This window comes from Hippoglossus stenolepis, chromosome 16 (genome assembly GCF_022539355.2).
Source record: "Hippoglossus stenolepis isolate QCI-W04-F060 chromosome 16, HSTE1.2, whole genome shotgun sequence".
Classification (NCBI taxonomy): domain Eukaryota; kingdom Metazoa; phylum Chordata; class Actinopteri; order Pleuronectiformes; family Pleuronectidae; genus Hippoglossus; species Hippoglossus stenolepis.
This window is the reverse complement of record NC_061498.1, coordinates 9,065,890-9,088,904: the sequence shown is the minus strand read 5'-3', so window position 1 is coordinate 9,088,904 and position 23,015 is coordinate 9,065,890. Positions and strand designations below refer to the sequence as shown.

At 41.6% G+C, this 23,015-nt stretch overlaps 2 protein-coding genes and 1 long non-coding RNA gene across 8 annotated transcripts in view; 2 read left to right on the top strand and 1 right to left on the bottom strand.

Moving 5' to 3' along the window:
* LOC118123534 (adenylate cyclase type 9) overlaps positions 1-5,250 on the top strand; it is a 34,931-nt gene extending 29,681 nt beyond the window's left edge. The window contains exon 10 of the mRNA XM_035180984.2: positions 190-5,250. Coding sequence (XP_035036875.1) covers positions 190-1,534 — 1,345 coding nt within the window. The 3' untranslated portion in view covers positions 1,535-5,250. The remainder of the gene's footprint in view (positions 1-189) is intronic.
* Positions 5,251-5,581: 331 nt separating this feature from the next.
* The window catches only part of crebbpb (CREB binding protein b), a 32,929-nt gene continuing 15,495 nt past the window's right edge, over positions 5,582-23,015 (top strand). For all 5 annotated transcript variants that reach the window (XM_047343779.1, XM_035180101.2, XM_035180102.2 and 2 more), the window contains exons 1-4: positions 5,582-6,462; positions 16,302-16,900; positions 20,428-20,595; positions 22,139-22,391. In XM_047343779.1, coding sequence (XP_047199735.1) covers positions 6,378-6,462; positions 16,302-16,900; positions 20,428-20,595; positions 22,139-22,391 — 1,105 coding nt within the window. In that variant the 5' untranslated portion in view covers positions 5,582-6,377. The remainder of the gene's footprint in view (positions 6,463-16,301; positions 16,901-20,427; positions 20,596-22,138; positions 22,392-23,015) is intronic.
* LOC118123038 lies at positions 16,968-22,285 on the bottom strand. Of its 2 annotated transcripts, none has more exons than XR_004698546.2 (3): positions 22,115-22,285; positions 18,894-19,018; positions 16,968-17,486 (listed from the first exon to the last, which is right to left on the bottom strand). It is a non-coding gene; the product is annotated as an uncharacterized LOC118123038 (long non-coding RNA). The 2 variants fall into 2 exon arrangements; XR_004698547.2 differs by having other exon boundaries at positions 16,968-17,483.

Here is a 23,015-nt window from a genome sequence, read left to right as displayed (position 1 = left end):
TTGGTGTCCCAAGCTCCAAGCCTCTGGGGTTCTCCCAGTTTACTTTTGAGATAAATTCTTGCCTGATTGGTTTTGGTGAGGTGCAGGTAACTTATGCTAAAATGTTCTGATCTTGTGAATGTTTAGATTCAGCCATAATTCCTGTATTTCTATCCCCCTTTATTATGTCTGTCTGGCTCTCTCCACTAGGTCTGATAGACAGAACAACAACAGTAACAGCTCAACTGTCATGTCTGACAGCCCAGTAGACCCTGACCCACAGCTCAACCCACAGGACCTGCTGGGCCCTGAGGCCTGCGTGGCCTTTTTTCTTCTTCTTCTCCTGGTCTGGTTCCTCAACCGTGAATTTGAGGTCAGTCACAGGCTGCATTACCATGGCAACGTGGAAGCTGATCAGCACCGCATCAAGATCCAGAACATGAGGGACCAGGCCGACTGGCTGCTTCGCAATATCATCCCCATCCATGTGGCCGAGCAGCTAAAGGTCACCCAGAGCTACTCAAAGAACCACGACAATGTGGGCGTTATATTTGCCAGCATTGTTAACTTCAGTGAGTTTTATGAGGAAAGCTACGAGGGAGGCAAGGAGTGCTACCGTGTCCTCAACGAACTAATCGGTGACTTTGACGAGCTGTTACGGAAGCCTGTCTTCAGTAACATCGAAAAGATCAAGACCATCGGGGCTACGTACATGGCAGCGGCCGGTCTCAATGCGCAGCAGTGTGCAGATGCGCCGCATCCTCACGCCCACCTCCGTGCTCTTTTTGAATTTGCCCTGGAAATGATGCACGTAGTGGATGACTTCAACAAGAACATGCTGGGATTTGGCTTCAAGCTCCGCATTGGATTCAACCATGGCCCTCTAACAGCGGGGGTGATTGGCACCACTAAGCTTCTCTACGACATCTGGGGCGACACGGTCAACATCGCCAGTCGCATGGATACAACAGGTGTGGAGTGTCGCGTCCAGGTCAGCGAGGAGAGCTACTGTGTGCTCAGTGGCATGGATTATGAGTTTGATTACCGAGGCACAGTAAATGTCAAAGGCAAAGGTCAGATGAAGACCTTCCTTTACCCTAAGAGCAGTGACAGTGGCCCTGTGCCCCAGTACCAACTCTCAGTTTCACCAGAGATCCGGGTACAAGTAGATGGTAGCATCGGGCGCTCGCCCACCGATGAAATTGCCAGCATGGTCCCCACAACGGCATGCAGTACCAACACTATTGTACCCAGTGGCAGCAGCGGTTCCTCTACTACCACAGGGTTTATTCATGAAAAAGAGGCGGACAGCCGCGAGCGACGCCCCTCTACTGAGATCTCTCACGCCAGAAGATCTCTGTCTCACAGTGGCCTGACATCTATACCCGTTACCAATCTAGATGGACCTCCTCCTCCATCTGCAAACAACTCACAGCTCAACGTCTCATCCTGTGTCCAGCAGAATAAACCACAAACTTCAACCAAGTCCCTGAAAGACGTCAAGCAGCACCAATACGAGGATGAGCGTAAGGCCGGAGAGTTGACCAGACTTTAAGAATTTGCTACAGTAAATCATCTACCCTTTAAGCTCTTGTTCCTGCCAGTTGGCATTTGTAGAACTGCTGTATGTTTGGTACTGTTAAATCATCCACAGGCTTCTTCTCTGGTTCAGCCCGATGGCAGGTTGCTTTTGGTGTAATATCTGATTGGCTGATGTCATCACTGGAGGGTGCTGGGTAGACCACAAAGAGAGTGTCGGGCAGGAACGGAGAGAGAATGGGAGGATGTGATGGCTGACTCTGAATCTTCTCCTGCCTGCTACATCTGCCATCGTCTCCCAATAACTTACTTGATTATCTTTACACCTTTAATCTGGATTATTTCTTTCATATGTCTTTTTAAGTGCCTCTAGAATAGAAGAATGTGTAGACTAAGCATTTTTTGAGTAAGAGAAGAATAGCATAAAGGGAAAACTGTAAATTAGAAAACTTTTCTGAAAAAAAAAATGCTCTGCTTTTGTTACGATTTTACTTTGTCAACTGTGTTTTTGCTATGATATTTTGCCTTTTATCAACAAAGAGCTCAGAAAGCTGGACTTGCATATGGAAAATGCTACAGTGTGAACATCACTCCAGGAGATGTATTGGTAAAATCTGCACTAAAATGCAGCGGAACCTGATTCCATGTTCCTTCATGGAAGCCAGAAAACTCACCATGCGATGCACAACAGAGACCAATCAATACGGGCGACAGTGTGTGTGAGTGGGTGTTTGTGTAGCAGGATCATGCAGGGTCTAATGAGGAGAGGTGCTGGATGACAAACACTTCAGGAACGCAGGTGTTTGCTGAGGTAAAGATCTTTGTATTGCCTCAGAGGTCTCAGCTCCTCTTGATCAGCATGCTTGCAACAACAGCACCATAGATGAGACTCACTACTACCAGTATTTGTGCCCCCCCCCCCATGATCCAGGCTGTGGTGGGGAGCCAGGTTGTGTTGTGTAGTGGTGATGAGTATTTAATGGACCCTCAGCTGTGACTTTGGATGGATTCAAGACACCTGCTCCAGGTTTGCTTTGGTTTACACTGCGTGTTAGCTGATAGCGCTTTTAAGACGCGGATAATCAAAGTGGAATGTTGCAAATCAAAACTAAATGTGTTCCGTTGTATTTGTTGTGACACAAAACTTGAACTCTTATTGTGAAGCTACCCTCTCTCTCTCTCTCTCTGTAATTTCTATGATTTGAAAGGTGGTATCGGCCACAGTCAGCTGGGTGCATTAGCCGCTTCAGTCTCGCAATGGCATGAAACTTAATGTAATAGCACTGTAAAGGCAAAGGCACCAAATGTATTTCCTATGGTGTTTTTACTCTTTTTTTTCTTTGACTTAACTGAATTCATGTTGTTGCGTTAGATTATTAAGGAAATCAAACGGACTAAACTACACATCTCTCGCTGTTACTTCTCCTCTCTATTTGTTTTTTAGCAGAAAGGATTGTGTGCTCAGAGGCAAAAAAGTTTCTACCATGAAATCCACTTCAGTGACTTATTTTTGACAATTAGAATATCCTGAACAGCACATTAACAACCTCGTTTTTTTTAATGACTTTTTCATAATCATCACTTTTAAATAATAAAGCAAATATGGTTAATACTGCAGAACAACATAGAACAAATTGTCCGCTTCCATCATGCCGCTTTTCACATTTAATACCCTAATAGTTAGATTAGTTGTCGATGTGTGAAATTAGGGAAGCTTGTGCCTTTTTAACTCATTTCTTTTTTTAACTATCACCTCTGAATTGGTTTCATTTCTTAAAAAGCTTACGTTATACAGGAATGTTTACTTTTGTGCTTAAAATTTGAGCTGTGCCTTTTCTTCATATATACAATTCAGTGTAAATGTACCAAACATATTTTACATTAGCTGGCCTTTTTGCAGTTGTTGTATTTCTTTGTGTGTTTCATTTTATACTGTTTTATTTTGTCCGGTGTTGGTTAGTGGTTGACGTAAATGCAATAATAAGAGCTAAACATCATTGATATATGAGGGAAAATAAGCTTCTTTTCACTTATGAGCACACAACTCTTGAACCGGCCCGAAATCTGTTTGTTTTACTACAATAAAGGGACACTAATAATAATTGTTTTTGTTTAATAAAGGGTAAGTTCTTAATAGAGGTCATCATACTTGAGTGTCAGGTAAGACGCATAAGCTAAATTTCTTCTTTTATTCTTGGTAATATCGTTTGCTGTATTCGAATAATGTGTTTTTGTAAAATGTGAAAATGTTTTTCTGGATTAGTGTTGTTTGCGACAATGATGTCAACTCACATGTTTGATCGCTTATTATCTTAATTCATTGCAAAAACGAGCTTATTGAGATGTAAGTGACATTCTGAACCAGGAGAATGACACTAGGGGGACTTTGATGCCAAAGAGTGTCATGACCATCTCATGAACTTTCTCTGTATGTTACGTCTCATCTCCTTCCTAATTTGCAGGTTGTGTTGTGCACGTTCAAGAAAGGTCGTTTATATATTCAGTGTTAAAACACATTTGCACAAGGCACTCATTTTTTATGTACAGTATGCCTTTATATTGTATAGTATCTAAGCATTTTCTATTATTTATATCGGCGCATGTACTAGAGTATTAAATAGTCTCAAGAACTGGGTAATTTGAACAATGTTGGAATAATATTCGTGTATGCTGTTAGCCTGCATGTATGTAAAAATGTACGAGTGTGTGTAAAACTGTGGTTGTGTGTGTTTTGGAAGGGATGCTCCAATCTTAGCAGGAATTTTAGTGAACCTTGTCATCTTCAAAAGTATGACACGCTAGGACAGTAAGGCTTCAATACAGATTTCCCTTTTTAAATCAAACTGGCCAAATGAAGAAGATTAGGCAAGATGTCTGCAGGTAGGCAGCGTCTCAGCAGCCCACAGGCAAGTTTTAATGAATCGTTGCTTTCTCTGGAAATGTTATTTTGTATATAGCACGCTAATAGTTATGCAAGTGAAGGTTAAAATTGAATAAAGTCAGTTGCTGGGAAATGTTGTCTGGTTGAATTTATAGCTTGTACACTACATTCAGTTATGTTTTCCAGTGCTGAACTTGAACCTGTTCTCAAAGAACATCGAGGTACTTGTACTTGATTTTACCTTTTGTATACTGTATGTATTTTATGCTATTTTACTCCGTTTGCTTATGCTGTTATTTTTGCAGATTAAAATAACAATGTGTAAATTTATACAAGAATCATTTACCCAACATAACGTAAAACAGTCTAAATTAGCTCCACCCATAAGCAGCTACATTAAATGTCACCTGTTTGAAATAAAATGTATTATAAAATGTGATGGGGGCTGTAATGTGCAGGTTCGGAGGATAATTTAAAACCTTTACTTAACATATTCTCTTTCAACTCCTGTATATACAATATTTCTAAATGTATGATCATATTGAGGAAAAAGTTGCTCTACGTATGAAAAGTAGTTTTTATGCACACAGAATCTCATATTATTCCATATTATATTTTTAGATCATTATTTCGATAAATTTTTATTACTGAATCATTCTAACTATATTTTGAGTAATGTGGAGACAATTCAACTGCTCTAATAGTCTGATATACCTGTGAATCACATTTGACCAGATGTTTGTATATTTTGAAGGTAAAAAAAAACTATAACTGTCAGATGCTGGGGTTAAAATACAGTATTTTCTTGTAAAAATATAAATAAATTTAAGAAATAAAATTCAAGTACTTCATTGTAACAGTATTGCTACGTCAAAGTGATAATAAATGCTTCTTTCACCAACATATTCTACATTAGCTGGCCTTATTGCAATATAATATCCAAATGAATATTTTGTATTTAGTTTTTTTTTTATTAGTAGAATGTGATACGGGGAATTTATTTACACTTTTTGTTTGTCATATATCTATTATATTTCTTTTTATTATTATTTGCCACTTGACGTACGTGCACGTGACGCACGGTGGGACACACGGGTTTACGTCGGTACGTCATTACACGACGGCGCCCTCCCTCCCCCCCCAGTCTAGCTGGGAAGAAAAAAACTTTTTTTTTTTGTATCGGAGGAATCAACAGCCGCCATCTTGACGCGGCTCGGAATCGGGATTTCGGGGGGAGCATTAATTTTAAAAACCGATCCGAGCCACTCAGACGGACCCGAAACGGCTTTTTTCCGCGCTGGGAACCGACGTGTTGGTTCTGCCGACGAGATTTGACGCAAACATGTGAGGATTACTCGGCTTTTTATCGTCTCCACAGCCCGCTGTATATTTGATTTCCCTTTTAGAGAGCGCCGCTTCTCGCCGTACCCTCCGCCGCGAGTCGCTGTATTTACCGGGAGACAGCGACGAGAAAAATAATCCGGCTCATAGAAAATATTTCTTGAATTTTGCTCTTTTTATTTAAGCCCGGGTCCGATTTTATGGCCGCTCGCTTCGACTGCGAAAAAGATGATTTCGCACCGACGCGAAACCGGCGATCTGCGGGCGAAGGGATTTTCTTACGCCCCGTGTGATATTTTATGATCGCCGTTTATTTATTGTCCTCGAAGCGAAATAATTTTTCGGACGCGATTGTTGAGGATAATTATGTGGGTGTTGGGTGTTGGATTATCATGGGGTGATCTTCGGCAGCGGAGCGTGGCGCTGTTGCCTTCCTTTTGAAGCCTCTTCTCTCCGGGCAGCGTTTCTCCAGTCTTGTCAGTCAAGAAAGAGGGAAAGAAAGAAGAAAAAAAAAAAGAACAACAGTAAAATTGCTCTGTTTCGAGCAACGTTGGGGGAAAAAGTTCCCAGTTTTCCAGGAGCCACAAAGTTGGACTGTTATTTCCCTGCATCATCATCCGCCTCCGATAACACGAGGATGGCTGACAATCTGCTGGATGTCGGACCCCCCACTGCAAAGCGACCCAAGCTCAACTCACCTCTCTCGGGATCGGACGGCCCAGGTAAGGACGGGACACGGGTTTGACATCCTCGGCTCAACGTATGGTTCTATGTTCTTAATCCTCTGGCTGCCTTGATAGGGGACGCACGCATCCACCTTGAGGAAAAGCTGCTCATCAGCCACTTCGCTGGGGGCTGTGCAAATATCACTGGGCAACTGTACATAAAGTTCCTGTGAGATTGTTTGAGTAATTCCACACGTGACTAAAGAAATACCACCAACTGCATCTAGTGCACAAAAAAAACAACTAAAATCCTGCAAACTTTGCTGCCTCTTCCTCATGTCCAGATTGCAGTTGCTCAACAGGGAGTTCGCTCCCAACTTTTCTGTCTTTGCAGGGTTTCAAAGTAGAGTTAAAACAATTCAAACGTGATTAGAAAGTTTGGCAGTATTATGTTCATTTTCTTTCTCGCCAAGACACCTGCACATTTACGAAGCTGGTATTCAGTGAGCATCGTGACATCCCTCAGAGAAACTCGTAGTTTGCAATAGGGAAATGCTGCATTCTGCATCCCCGGAGTTGGCTTGGGTTTTAGTGCCTTGCTCACTGACACTGCAGAAACTTGACAGCACAAACACACGGACCACTGTTGTCTGATAGAATGATAATGTTCCTCACCACCCGGTTAGATTCAGACCATCCTTCGTTCAACGCTTGAATGATCAGTGTTGAGGTATGAGAGGAATTATCGTTGAAGATTGGTTTTGTGCCAACATCCAGCTTTTCTGCTGCCGATGATTGGTTAGTAAATGTACATATCATGGGTGCAGAGCTGGGATAAGCTGCTGCCTTGATGAGGCTGAGGAGTAGGAACTAGCCCAAGGGTCTTCCTCTTCACCAGCCCAACCTGCAGAGCAACTTTGCTCCATTATGGATGAGTTGGACTGTAAAACACGAAAATGACCTTTTTTCCAAGTGTACATATTACATGGATAACAAATAATGTGATTATTTAAAGGTCTATTGGCAGAAATTGAATATGAAATAATCCCAGTAATGTTTTCACTAGCGTGTTTCATCTGAATTGTACAAATTGTTGTTTTCTTTACCCAAGAATGAGTCCTTTTATGTTTAAATACTTAATATTTACATCGTGAATGGGTCCTCTCTACGGAGGCCGCCATGTTTTTTTTACAGTAGCCCAAACTGGACAAACTAAGCACCTTTTGAGTTTTTATGACAACTGAAGGCTCCCACAGGTTCTCATCCATGTTTGGGAGGGGAGGGTGAGGTAAGGGGTATTCAGCTGCAGCATGCAACTTCACCACTAAATTCTACACACTGAACCTTTAATATAAAAAGTTGATGGCACATCACACCATCAATGCACCTGTAAGACTTGTACGTGCTCCACAGACACAAGTTTCCCAGTGTTGTTCAAGCGCTGATTCGTGCATGTGGTTGGTAGTTGACACAGAAGTGTGGGCATTTGCGGGATTGTTCGATGAGATGAGGTTCATCACGTCCGCCAAGGAGGACATGTTTTCCCTCGTGGACTATGCAAAAACTTAAGCAAACTGATATCTACCAGTCCTGCTTTGTGGCCTGGGAAGAACCTGTGAAATTTTGCTGTATATCAAGTGGCTGATGCAGGATTTCTTTCGAAATTTTCTTTAACATTGACGGTTAATCCCCAAAAATTGCACATTTTGCTCATATTTGATTCTCTGCTGTTTAGCACTACGCTTAATGGCAAATAAATCCTTCAAGTTTTGAGACTACTTTTCTCTTTTATATTTCTACTGTAACCACGTGACAATCGTGTGTAGGATGTTCGAGCTTGATGGAGGCATGTGCGACACTAGTCTAGTTTATAGCTGATTTATTCCCCAGGATAGAGTCTTTTAGATCTTCAGACCAGGAGGAATTTGACAGGGCATGTAACTGGTGCACTTGGGGAAGACTGGGGCTCTAATATAAGCCCTTATTAGTTACATGAATTTACCAGAAGTATTTTGGAGCTGTTTTGTCTTTTTCTGTTGAACGAGAGTCGAGTCAACATATCATTCACATTACTTATCACTAGATTAAAGTCGAGCACAACGATGTTATGCTTTCAAAGATGTCTCCAGTTTGACAGACACCAAGAATTTAGAATTGCCACCCATCTGGTTGGAGGTAAAAGTGAATTGCATGTAAGTTATAATAACTTGACATAAACATGGCACTGTGGCTACATGTCATTGCTCTTCAGCCATGCACTGAAGTCCAGACAATTTCCTGATATCTTTCAGAGAGGAAGTATGTGAGAACTGAAATGTCAGGTTCAGATGCTCTGGACATTTTCTGTAGGTTTTCCGACCACCCCCCTTGTAAAATGTCCAGAAAATGTCAGAGTGAGCCCATGTGAGAATGAAGCAGGAAATTTTTGCCAAAAATTCACAGCGAATGATGGGGCGGGCCATACATGTAGACGACGCCAACAAAGATGTCAACTTGGAAACCGTCAATGCTCGGGCCCTAATTAAGAGTAGAGCTGCCACCAACCATTATTTTCATTCTTAGTTAGATAGCTGAATATTATTTGTGTAAAATTTCATCTGTAAAATGTAAGAAACCATTAAGGATGTCTATTAGAGGTTTTCCAAGCCCCAGGTAGAATTTTCAGTGGTTTTGTTTTGTGCTACCAGCAGTCCAAAACCTAAAGACAATTTACAGTTTACAATGACATAACAGAAAATCTAAAGAAATACGAGACATTGGAGAAACGGACAAAGTGAGCATTTTTGCTTAAAAAATGTAGGAACATGATTTATAGATTTTCTTTTTAAATTTTATGTCAACTGGCACTATTATTTAGTAACTATTTATTTCAGCTCGTCTTAAGACCTCACTTCTCATTGAACTCCCTTTAGATGTACTGCAGGAGTATATTTGATTGAAACCTGTTCCACTCTTCCTAATAATGAAATAATTCTTGGAACTTTTCAACCATCCAGTTTTGGGTCCATTCTAGTTATGCATGTGCGTAGTTTGCATATTGTATACTTGCTATGTACTTACATACATAGCTTTGCTGATATTCATTGTGCATTCATTAGCACCAAGCTATCATCGTCTCATTTCAGTGAAGCTGTATGTTGGATTTCACCACTGCAGGCACCTCATTACTGTCATCTGACAGTTCATAATGACTGGTACAGATACTTAATTCAAAATGAAGTGGCGATTCAAAGCATCTGTGTCTGCTATCCGGAAACAACTGAGAAGTTTCTTTGTTTTGTCTGACTTGTTTTCTGCGGATGGCGGCATTATCGAGACGTCTTGACAGAACTCGGTCTTCAGCCAAGGTAGTGCATCCTTTCAGAGGTTGACAGGACCTTTCACTGGGCAATAAAGCAGCCCGACACTGGGCCTCCTCCTCCCCCACTGCTGCCACAAGCCCCTTCTATCTCAATGTACACGCACGCACGCACATACACACACACACTCAGTATGACATTTCCCAGTGTCTCCTGCTCTCTTTGAAGTCCTGGATGCGGCTCAGGGTCTTAAGTACACTGAGAAGATTTTAAGTGCCAGGGTGCAGATGGGAGGATAAGCACTGTTTTTTTCTTGAGTTGGAAAAAGCCCTAATTCTGAGTTTATTTGGAGTGTGTTCTGTAGGGGTGCAACGGGACACAAAAATCCCAGTTCCGTACGTACCTCGGTTTAAAGGTCACGATTCGGTACGTTTTCGGTACAGTAAAAACAAGGAACAGAAAACATTAAACAGATTTAATTAATTTTTATTCAACCCTGTTTAACTGAACAGACTATGGCTGTGTCTTTCTTACCTAAGTCAATTTTACAAAAGTAAAATAACAAAATAAACAAATTTTAAATGGTAAAATAAATATCCATTAATGTGCGACATGTAGAAAATTAACTGTGACCATTTTGGTATTGTATAATTATGATTATTATTAAATATATGTATTTTCCTTATTTTTTTTAATAAACCTGTCCACGTTGTTTGCAGAAAGGGTTTGATGCCCTGCTGGCACCTACAATATCTCCCACTGTGGAGAACACTCTCACGCTAGCGACAGAGGTTTATAAAGGGCTGGTGTGACTTGCTGGCTGAAATGCGGACAAGAGGGAACTTCGTAACGTGGCTCGATGACTTCCAGCATGTGTTTGAACCCTGCGTTCTTAACAACAGAGAACGGACCCATATCCGCTGCTATTAGAAACACCTATGACGCTTGTTATTGCTTTGACACAGTCTGAATTGTTTGCAAGCGGCAGTTTAAATGCTGCGGGGAGCTGGGTTTACACCGAACACGTTTTTTCCTTATCCCATTAATGTTAGTGGGACATCACTCTGGTGATGTTGTTTCAAACGAGTCGGCATGTTCGACATGCTACCAGCTACATACTTTGCAGTTGCGCAATGTCGGCACATGGCTTTTGTACGATCCTCTTCCATCACCATTATAGTTGACTGCGAAACTGAAATGTTCCCAAACAGCAGACTTATGTGATGAGGGATGGTCTTTAAACTCCTGTTTGTCTGTGGTTACCATGACTGCGAGCCTACAGCACATCCGGTCCTTCGCTAAAGTTGTCCATCGGAATTTGAGACCCACATGCACACAAATAAGTTCCGCACGCTGACTCGTTGCACTCAGTTCGGTGCTGCAAGTACCAAACCAAAAGGCCCGTACCGAAATTTTTAAATTCGGATAAATGTACCGTTACACCCCTACTGTTCTTGGTTTGCAGCACCGCTCTTTCTTCTACTGTGCATCTTTCTTCATCCAAAAATTCACTTGGTTTCTTTGAATTGGAAATCTGTGTTTAAAACTTACATTTTCAAAACAAATTTAATATATGTTTTTTTCATGGTTGACATAGTTATTGCCCTACACTCCTACAGGACACTTAATCCAAATGTGGTTACTTATCCTGGGTACCCCTGATTTTTAAATCTGAATTTCACATTCTGAATCCTAAAAGAACAGATTTATTCGAAAAACAAAAGTTGTGTCAAGAGAAAGAATCACCTCATTTAGATGGTTTTCAAATCAAAACATTTCACTGTAATAAATTCGATCTAAAATCTCAACTTTAATGATTCAGTGATGATAAAACTTCAAAATTAATTTTCTACTTGGATTGAAATCAATATGACAAGTATTGGCTTTCACAGATGTGTTGCAAAGTAGTATTATAACAATATTCCCTTCTGGGTTTGGCTGACTGAGTCATGTTTGTTATTGACAAAGTTATTGGTTGTCGGACAGATAGCAGAGACACCTCCCGTTGCTACATCCAATCCAGTGCACAGTCGCTGTCGCTTACAGCCACAGATTAGCAGCTAGTCTTTGATGCTTATGTTAATATGTCTCCGTTTTTTATGGTCCTCTGGTCTGGTGTCAGTCTGTGTTTGCCCCTGTGGCCACAGGCAAGTGTCAGGCTTGTTGTCATTTGTATGCCTGAGTGGCGTGTCAGCGCAAGAGGTGAGAAATGGGCAGCCGCTCTCTAATGCTACTGCTTACCTAGCGGGGGTTCCTCGTCCTCTGTCTGGCCTGTGTATGATTGCCAACCCCTGGGTGAGCATTATTCAGCTACATCAGCATCAGCACATGTTCAAACACGGTCAACCGTTAAAAATGTTATGCCTCTCACCAGCATGGCAAACCATTGGCAGAAGATGCGCTAGATCTGCTGGCTATTGTCTCAGCTGAGGTGGAACTGATTGAGATGCTGAGAAGAGTGGGTGGCACGGGATGCCAACAAGCCAACCCTGCCCGGTGGCCTTCTGTACGTCTATTCCTCCCTCTGTCCTTACCCCTTCATATCTAACACATCCGCAGCATGCTTATATCCTCTTGAACGACACTGAGCTAATTATTTTACATCTGTCTGCAAACTGAATAAAAAAAACTTTCTCAGCTTTTAAGATTGTCTAGCCTTGCCCAATTTCTTTTCTTGCCATTGTCTATGAATGGCTGTGGTTTACATAAACACGGTGCAGCAAATGACTGCTGCCCCAGCTTTACGAGTGCAGTGTGCTGCTAATTTAGCACATCTTGAAGTAGTTATAACTTTTCTTATAAAGCACCATAGTAAAGGTTTAACTAATGTACTGCAAATCAAATGTGTGGTAAAAACAAAAATTGGGTTTTCTTAAGTTAGTTCTGATAATTTTATCAATTGCAGGTATTCTTTGACGTTTTACTAATTCTAACGTGCACTTCTAACATATTTTGATCTCATGAAAAAGATCTAAATACAAAATGTATGCTTGCTGCATTCGGACACAGTGCTGAACAATGAGGCCATGTTGAAGTTTTTGAAATTTAATCGTCTCATAAATTGTATCCAAGGCAAAGAATAATTCAAACGTGGCCGTATTGAGACATGAATGCAATCACTGGCTTCTACTCACAAAGATTTCTCACACTAACGCCAACAAATGCACCAAAATGGTGAAGAAATGTCAGTATTCAATACTTCCAGACGAGTGCATGCAAAATACAAATCAGAATTTTTGTTTTGTTTTAACAAATGTCCCATTAAAAACGAGTTTGGATACATGTCGTTTTGCCTAAAGACATGTCGTAAAAGGTATGATTCAAATTGTGTCATCCATTCAACGTTAATTTAGCTTTTTTAATTGTTGCAAATGGCAAAACATTAGGTAGCCTTCCCTCAGTTATACAATCAGGCACCATGCATGAAGTTAATACTCAGACAACCGAACATAAGTTCATTTCATTCTCAGTCTTTCATAGATGCACTAAATATTGGTTTTCTCACCCTGATTTTTTGTCTCGCACGTTTTTTGTGGTTTAAGACTTTGACACACATGTCGTCTCTTGGTACGAATACCTTTTAATGTGTTTGTGCTTGAATTGCTCACAAGAAGCAGCACACTTCACTACCTTATCCATATTTTTAGTTTGGTTCTTTAGAATTGTACGTCTGGATCTTTATGCCCCTTTGACACTGCTATCGTTGGTTAGCGACCCATTTTATTGAAAGAGAGTGGGGCAAAATCTTATGCTTTTCATCTCTATCCCATCTCTCTGACTCTGGGACTCTACATAGCCTGTTATTATCTCCTACACTGGAGAGTGTAATTGAACATTTTCACATGCCTGTTGAAGGGCTTTGGGCGAATTACAACCGGCAGCAGCAGTGTCCTCTTCAGGTGAGAATAGTGTTACTCAAGTGTTGGGATTATCTAGTTGGTGGCTGCTTCTTTTTGACATATGGATATGTTCATCATATCCTTGTTGTGTAATGAGTGAAGTCAAATCATACTCTGTCTTTGGACGAGACTCACCACGCTGAAGGCAATGACTCCTTCAGCTAGGTTTTTGGCTCCAGTCTATCCTTTCCCTTTTCAAGGTGGAGTAAGGGATTTTAATCCAGTGCACTTTGTGTCATTAAAAATCCCCTCACTGTCTGCTAGGTGTTTATTCTGTGTGTGTTTGCTAAATAAAGACTTGGTGTTTGTGCACAGCCCTGGCTCTGTAAATGGGAATCAAACAAAGTGGTACATAGAAAGCGCAGGTGTTATGTTGAGGTCGGTCTGCCTGATGAGTACTGCATGCATGTTGTGGGAATGTACACAACTACAGTGGAAGTGAGCTTTGCCCTCCTACTGGGGATGCTAAAAACTTCATTGATGGCGAGTCTGACTATGGCCGATGCCTCAGTTGTAATTGTATTTGTGTGGGAGAGAGACATGGTGTGAGAGAGGCAAATTGAGCTGCACTGAGTACTACAATTAAGCAATGGTAAAACATTTGTCAGATAATCATGAAACTAGCTATAAAACGATTAATGGGAATCACTTGATTACTCTAGATATTATTGTGTTTGTAGAACATGCAAAGGGTTTGGTTAATTGTTTGGATACATATTCTAAAATGCTAAGTCAGGCATGATGACGCTTCTAATGCTCGACAGTTGCAAAAATGAAGAAGAAAAAAACGGACAAAAATAAATATCTCCCGGTGAAAAAGCAGTGACACACACATAGAAGACACCAACAAAGATGTCAAGAGTGTTTGTGGTGATAAGAGCCGACACTGATGTGTTTGTTGTCAAGAAAATCACGTGATCCATGCAGCAGAGTTAATATGTCACTTCCTGCCTCTGTTGGCTGCACCCGGCTCCACCTCTCGCCTGAATGTTGCGGAGTATTTGTTGCTGTTGTGAACGCGTCTGTGCAGAGGACTCTGGCTGTGTTGTACATGTATGAAAGGCAAACTCTGGGTTAAACTCTGTAGCCAATTCTCCGAATTTTACCCGCAGGTCATGTCTGAAAACGGCTCTAGTCTTGGCATTGCTTGTTCTTGAGCACTGGCGGAGGGATGTCTATTTGTTGCTGTTGAGATCAGATATGAACAGTCTTTCTTCAAAATCTCTTACTTTCATATATGTGTGCTCTCGATCTTGTTGCTGAATAGCCCTCAGATGAGGCACAGGTGCTTGCTCTCAACTATGCACCATCCATGTCTGTTGCTGTACCCTGACACTTGTTACTTTAACTTTAGGCACTAACAGGCATTTCATTAAATGCCTGTAATGTTCAAAATATGAATTGCCACCTTATTGCATTGAGGAACACAATGTATTTTTTTCCAGACTTAAAACCCCACTGGCCCTAAACACTGGGCTAGGCGTGTGTGGGGGTGTGGCTGAGGTGCTGGTAAAATCTTCATTGGCTGACACACTGAGGCACATTCACACCTGCACGTGAAGGACCTTGGCACAGACGTGTGATTTGGACTGTAACCTTCATTAATGCTCTGTGTGTGTTGAGTCTTCATGTTTACTTTTCCTTTGCACAGCTACAAGAGTGCTCTAAGCTACAGAGCAAAAGCTGTTCCTCTGAACTTTTTTGTAGTCCACACTGCTTTGGAGTTACAGCAGGCACTGAACTGTAATTTTGTCCACATGCATTGTTGCCATCTGTGCTTATGCACATTAAAGATAACAAATCGCTGGGGACCTTTGTGAAATTAGTAGAAAGAAACCAGCTATTGGATCTTCTGTAACCTGACAAAACAGGGAGAGGGCAAGAAACAATATCAAACAATATCAAATAACATGATTATACTAACCACCGTTATCAACCAACATTATAATAATGTCACATCTGACAACTGCACGACAGACAGGAGAGATTGATCCATTGATCAAAACACAGTCAGTCAGCACGTTTACATCGGTTATTTCAATGTAATGTTAGTCCTGTCCATAGAAACGTCTGCCTTGCACTGAATACGTTACAATATGAGTTGGGAAGTTTTTTTAACAACATGTACGGGACACAGAAATAACAGACGTTACTCTCACTCAGACTGTTTACATGCTTGTTTTGACGGTTTGTGAATAGCGATTTTCCTGAAGCGCTTGTCACAGCGATTCAATGACATTGAATGAGTAAATATCGTCCGATTTATATGCCCGGTCAGTCAGGATCTAGCATGAACCTTATTGTTGAATACAAATGTATGCTTACTTATCACATTTAAATGCTGACTAGGCGTGGTTTACATTGGTATTGATAGCTGGTCAGAAAATCTGTTCATTTTTGTGGTCGACAGATGACAACACTGAACCTTTGAAAACAATACATCCATTTGGACATTTAGGATGCTTTCACACCCTTATCATTTTGTTTAATTTCAAAGAGACCATGGTGCATTTTCCTGTAAAGTGTGGTTTGTTTGTGTTGTGTGAGCAAGAAAGACTAACCACAGAATTTCGTGATTAGAATATTCTTCAATCTTTCTAATACTGGTGGTTTGCAGTTCAGTTTTAGTTGCTGCTGGTTGAAGGATATGCGTCAGTGTTCATGGCTAATTCTTCTTTCCCTTTCTCTCCTTTTTCAGATCTTGTGTCTCTGTTTGACCTGGAAAACAACCTTCCAGACGAACTCATTCCTAATGGAGACTTGGGGATGGGGATGTCCTCCAACGGGGGCCCAGGTGGAGGGGGTCCTAGTCTCAACTCCATCGTTCCAGATGCAGCCGCAAAACACAAGCAGCTGTCTGAGCTCCTGCGACCGGGAAGTTCTTCTATCTTGGGAGCCAGCCCCCAACAGGGAGGCATGGTGGGAAGTCAGCTTGGCGCTGTACTTGGTAAAAGTCCACTGGGGCAGGGCTCCCCCAATCACCAGTCTCCCCAGGGCCAGAAAGGAGTTGCTGCAGCTGGACAAGGCAATGGAACCACAGCCATGGGCTTCAATCAGGCCATGTTGAACAGTGGGCAGGGTCACGGGGTCATGAGCCAGACTGGACAGGTGATGAACGGGGGTCTGGGACCAGCAGGCCGGGGGAGAATGCAGTACCAGGGCCAGGGTCTGCAGGGGGCACAAGTGGGTGCTGGACCCGGTGTTGGAGGCAGTGTGCTGGCAGAGACCCTCACTCAAGGAGGGCCACAGTTGGGTGCACACAACGTGTTGAATGCTCAGCAAGCAGCAAACATGAAGGTGAGGTTCTCAACTTACTAAGTGCCACAAGTGAAAACTTGCTTGCGCAGCAAAATACAAAAAGCGCATGAAAGATCATATTTTTAAACACATCAAATTCGAACTACTGAACATCAGTCGACATCAGTCATTTCAGGCAGTTACACATATCAAATGTTAACATGTTCCAATATTCACTTGCATTTGTAATGTGTAGACTTGACAAAAGATATTAAAAACCCTGATCAATAGAGCAGCAACAACTTTTTCATGACTTTATCCACAGTAATTTCCATACACTTTATGTTGTTAACAGTCTTACATTATCTGCCAAAACTTGTTAAGTAGAAGAACTTGTTTTCAACTTGTTTTTTTTACTTTTGACACCAAAATAATGGCCTATATGTTGAGTTTTGCAAAACAACTTCTCTAACTCCATTGTAAATTTTTTAGGAAATGATCACTGCCATATGAGTTATTGCAAATAGTTTTTTTTATTTGTAATTATCCTGATGATGATTATTTTCATCATCTGGTGTTGGCGCTTGTCTCGTCGACAGTTATCTCTTCCTCACCGTGTATCGATCGACTGGTCTTCCTGGGTCTGCTGGAGGAAGCAGACAATCATTTGAGGGGCTTGAATCTTCAGTCAAGTGCATCAATCTCTGTGGGTCTAACTTGGCCCAACAGAGAGTTTTATAGCAGATCAATGCTGATGTGTTTATAACTGCATTCTTATACCACGCTAATCAAACAATACAGACAATCTAGATGCAACACGAGCTGCAGCCGTGTCATGGTGCTATCACAGTTGATTTTGTTTGTGATTGAAGAATGACTTCTATGATGTGCTGCTGGTTCAATTTTAGTGTGAATATCTTAATTTCCACAGTCTTTGAAGTGCTCAAAGTGAGAAAATGTTTCCGCCGGTGTCTGAGAGTCTTTGTGGTTTGACAGGAAACCAAAGTTAAACCACATGAAACAAGCTCCACCTTTCCCATAAATACACACACCTGAATACCAATTTTTTTTCTTGCAGTATGTTGGACAATGTAATTGAATTGTGTGTATAGGAGAATTATTTCAAATCTCATGGAGTTGTGCAACAGTTGCACTCACGTGACGATGAAAAGCCAGTTCAGCGTTTGAGAGGAGGAGGTTGGGGGAGAGAGAGTCAGATTTGAACTTGGATACGAGTCCTATGTACATGTTAACCTGTGGCTGATGATAAAGTGACAGATACTTCATATTGACCTTGGCTACCTGCCATCTGAGAAAGGCATTGTCAAAATGTGGGAGAGCGATGTGAGGTCCTATCCATTATCTGTTACTTAACCATATTATCAATTGAACTGAACCCTATTTTCTTTTTTGATAAAGCACATGGGGGATGAATCACTGAAGTGTTGTGCTGGGTGATATGGACCAAAAATCCTATCCCTCTATTTTCAGGCTAAAAGGCGATATATGCGATATCTTGATATTATTAACTAGACCCATGATATTTGGGGGATTTTTTTATTAGATGCTTGTCGTTTACTCATAGTTTTCTTTTCCATATTCAAGTCTTCATTTTCTTGTTTTCACTCTTCCCTTCTTGCTTCATTCTCTCTCACCCTCTCTGGCGTATGCCGTCTCTCTCTGGGCCTCTGGCCTTTGATAATGGAGCTGTAAATCATGTTTAGCGGAGCCTGTTGGTGTGTTGTTTTTGAGCGGGGGGGAGAGGCACGATAGAGAGTCCAAACCGAAGAGGAGGAAAGAGGACATGTAAGAGGAGGGGATCCATTGAAGGCTTCCTGTGAGCCAGCGCTGTCCTCGAGCCTGGTGTCGCGCCTCTGTAATAAGTGCAGATCATCAAGTGGGAGAGTAGGATGAGGCTGTGTGAATGGGAGTGAGGCTGCAGGCAAGCATCTGTGTGTCTCTGTGCAGCGGAGGGGGAGGGGCAGGCAGCAGACAGCGCAGTGCTCTGCTCAGCTGTTGAGCAAGCTGGTCTTTCTCTATGTGCGTCTCCTACCGTTTCGCTCTCGCTCTCGCTCTCGCTCTCTCTCTCTCTCCGCTGGGTTGGGCTTGCTCTCTCTGTCTGAGCACTGCTGGCAGTGAGGAACCTCCGCGAAGCGAAGCAGGCTGCTGCTTCGGCCGCTGTGGAGAAAGGCAGTAGACAGATGCACGCTGAGGGCAGTGGAGACATGAGAATAACTGATTTTTGGAGGATCTAAAAGTAAAGTAGGGGAATATGCATAATCTCATTTTGGAGACAAAACAAATTTCAACTTTTTTTAGAGTTATCCTTACAATTCTAAGAATTCTGTGGTGTGCTAAGCTGAATGAACGGGAAAAAGCTTTTTTATCGCGTTTTTTTATTTTTATCACCTCCTGTGTTCCAATGTAACGGTTCTACCGTGTCGCTACATTATAGGTTGTTTGTAGCCTTAATGTCTTCAAGTCCATTTATAGTGACTTTTTCCAAACTTGATCAGCCTTTAAAGTGTTTGCTTAGTCCAGTTTAACCTGCAGGGGTTTCAGAAGGGTGGTGTAACATGTTCTGCTGCCATAAAGAAAATAAATTCGTGGTGAGTGAACACAAGTTCATTGCATCTACTTATGTCTTCACTACAGGAATAAACCAGGGAGAAAATCTGTCAAACATCCAAGAATTACAGCTGTCACAGATGATTAGCTCGAAAAGACTGAAGTCAGAAAATGTCAGACAAAACAATTATGCAAGAGGAATGAAAGTGAGAGAGGAACCGACTTGTTTGTGGCCACTCGGAAAGTGAGCTGTCTACAGACAAACATTTTATCAGCAGCCAAATGTGTACTGTGAAAAACAACAACCTGTGCTGTATTTTGTTAAATACTGTAATGATATCGGTACAAAATTATATGAAATTGTGGAAATGCATTCTCCATTCTCCAACCCCACCCCAACCACACACACATAGCACCTGAGCCCTCATTAAGAAATTGCATCTACTCCACCCTTCCACACACAGTGTGTTTGTTTTAGTTCAGTTTTAAGGGATGTTGGAGTAAACCATGAGTGGTATTGAATCGTGACAGTAGAGATCTGTCAGGAACTGAAGAGAGAGAAACATGGGGATCGAGATGCAACAACGGCCCCTTGCTGGACTCAAACCAGGGACACTGCACTTTGTGTTTGCCAAGCGCCAAGTTCAGGCCACATTCTTTTAGCAGTCTAAACGCAAATTCATCCTGGGCCACATACGAAAGACCTACTCAACTGACGTCCTCTGACCTGCTACAGTTTTACATAGAATCAAAGTTATTGTTACACTTACGCTATCAGATAAGGGTTGATACTTTTCTTAAAAAGGTAAAATCTCTCTTCATAGTAGATCTGCAGCTCATTGATTATCTCAGCCCCTCCTGACTCTGCTCGCTCTCTTTCTGTCTCTGTCTCTCACTCGCACCGACGCATGCATAAACATTGTCATCAGACACATCTGTAAACAACATAATTTGTCCGTTGTGACACTTGGCTGCCTGATATTCTTCTGACCACCCTCTGTCCTGTGTGCTCACTATAGATGGGGATGTCGGGTGCTCCATTTGGCCAGCAGTATGGTCAGGCTGGAGTGCAGCAGATGGGGGCAACGGGGGTCAACGCCCAACAACTCCAGAACAAGACGGCCCTTTCAAACAACCTGCCTCAATTCCCTGCTGAGCTGAAGGGAGCTGGGAGTGTGCCAAACATGGTGAGTGTCACTCATCTTAAAACATCCTTAAAACAGTGGCTGTTTGTCCCAGTCCTTTTTTGCTTCAGGTCAGTCAGGGTAAAACACATTCTCTAAGTGAATCTGTATCCACAATATCAGCGTGTTGCAACTGGCAGTAAAGCCAAGATGAAATGTTCAACAGAAATGTGCACAAGGGCATTGGTACTGTGAATACACTGCAGCGATACAATACGCATTCCTTTTGCGCATGTTTTGTTTTTCAAGAATTTTTTTTTTTTTTTTAAATGGATATGCTAGTTTATGCTTCACACATGGTGTACTCTGCAGACATGAGGACACAGTCTGCAGCCATTTAAGTATGTGTACTAGCTTCGCCAGAGAGGTCTTACAGAAACATTGACATGCTGCCATATAGGACCCTTTGTTTGTTTTGATGTGGTTTTACGTGTTTTAAATAAGGTATGCTAAATACATTTTAAAGTTGTAGTTTAGATTTTAATTTGGCTTCCAGTCATTATTATGTCAGTAAGTTTACTCTGGGTGCTAAAACGTAATGAAGCATCTTAAAAAAAAAAAAAGCATATCTATATATGCATATCTATGTGCTCAGAAGTATAAATACAGTGAATGTACATTATTCTTGAAAGAAAGGTGCGTGTAAAGCATGAGTGTTGTCAGTGTACACAGCTGTTTTGGAAAAAAAAAACTGTTAGAGATGGATATGAGACTGGTGACTGAAAGCTGTGGTGGAAGCATGTGGTGTTGATGGGGTCAAATCATTTAATGTTCTTATTCTTTTATGACTGTAAAAGTCATAAAAATCATTTTATTTGTTTTTGTGTCATTTTAATGTCTTTTTTTACTTTCAGGTTTTTATTTGCTATGCACTTTGTAAATACATTTTTAGAAGTACTATATAGATTAAGAAATTATTATTATTATAGTAATTGTGCATTAATAGAACAGTTCAGCGCAATGATAAATATATAAGAGCAATATTTAGATTAATTGGCTAAATTTGATTATAATCAAGAACCCCACTGCATTGGTACTGTGATTCAGAGTATATATATATATATACTCTTAACCTGACCTCTTATACAGTGAGCACACACTAACAGCTCACAGCTTGTCTAAGATATTCTTGCAGCCATTTATATGCATTGCTTCCTTGCTTTGAAAAGCCAAAACCAAAACTGAATATTGCATTAAGGGTGACATATTTGTTTTCGTTGACTGTCCACTCTGATCTTGTACAAAGGGTTGAAGACAGATTGAGATTCTTTCAAGGCACAAAGTAAACAGATCTGAGTGCTATGCAAAACTGTTTGAGGAACAGGAAATGATTTATCTGAGGCAGGAGTAGTCAGTCCCTTCATTTAAAAAAAAAGTTCATCAATTTGTGGTAGTTCTTGATGGTTTCACATCTTCTTTTAATTCAAAACAAACAAACATGTTCTTTGTATTATTCAGTTTTAGTTTTTACACTGCACCTAAAAGTTTACAATGAAGATAGTCTGATCTGTGCCTTACCTACATGTGTATTGGCATTCTTTTGCAGTCCCAGTCTCAGATGCAGCAGGTAGCGTCGGTGGGCATGGTCCCCGGGGCTGGAGTGTCAGCAGGCCCAACGGCCGACCCCGAGAAGCGCAAACTCATTCAGCAGCAGCTGGTCCTGCTGCTCCACGCACATAAGTGCCAGCGGCGGGAGCAGGCTAACGGGGAGGTGAGGGCCTGCACTTTGCCCCACTGCCGCACCATGAAGAACGTCCTCAACCACATGACCCACTGCCAGGCTGGCAAGTCCTGCCAGGGTGAGTGAAAATGAGAGTCCTGGGTCAACTCAAGCAGGGATCCACATATCTGGGTGGACTTACTCCAGTTTTACAGTGTGCATATGTGTCCACAAGGTGTTAAATGTGTCTACTAATGTGCTAACTTGATTGACACTCATCTGAGCTTCTGTGTGACCGTGTTGTCACACATAAATATTTTGTCCTTCATTAAGAATTTTATTCATTAGATTACTGCACCATGCCGGTTGTGAGTAACTGTAATCAGAGCCTTTGGCAAAGAGGCGATTGCTTTACATAGCACAGTTAAAGGAGTTGATAGGTTTGAAGTCACCTAGACTGCAACTTCACCTCCTCGTAAAAGTAAACACTCGGACGTCTTTATGGTTTTACAAAGTGTAGATTAATTACTTTTTTACATTGCTGTTGGCACATTGTACTCAAGCAGCTGTGGCTCTTTATGCCTCCGCTTCATGCCAGCAACAGTCGCGTTCGTATGTTGTGTTTTCGTGTTGTCTGTCTGTCCCATTCTCGTAAACATGATGTCTCAGGAGCTCACGGGTGAAGTGATTAGAGGAAGTCAAACGTCATTGTCACTGTGACTTATCAAAAGCTGCTTTGGGCATTAGGATTCATATAATATTT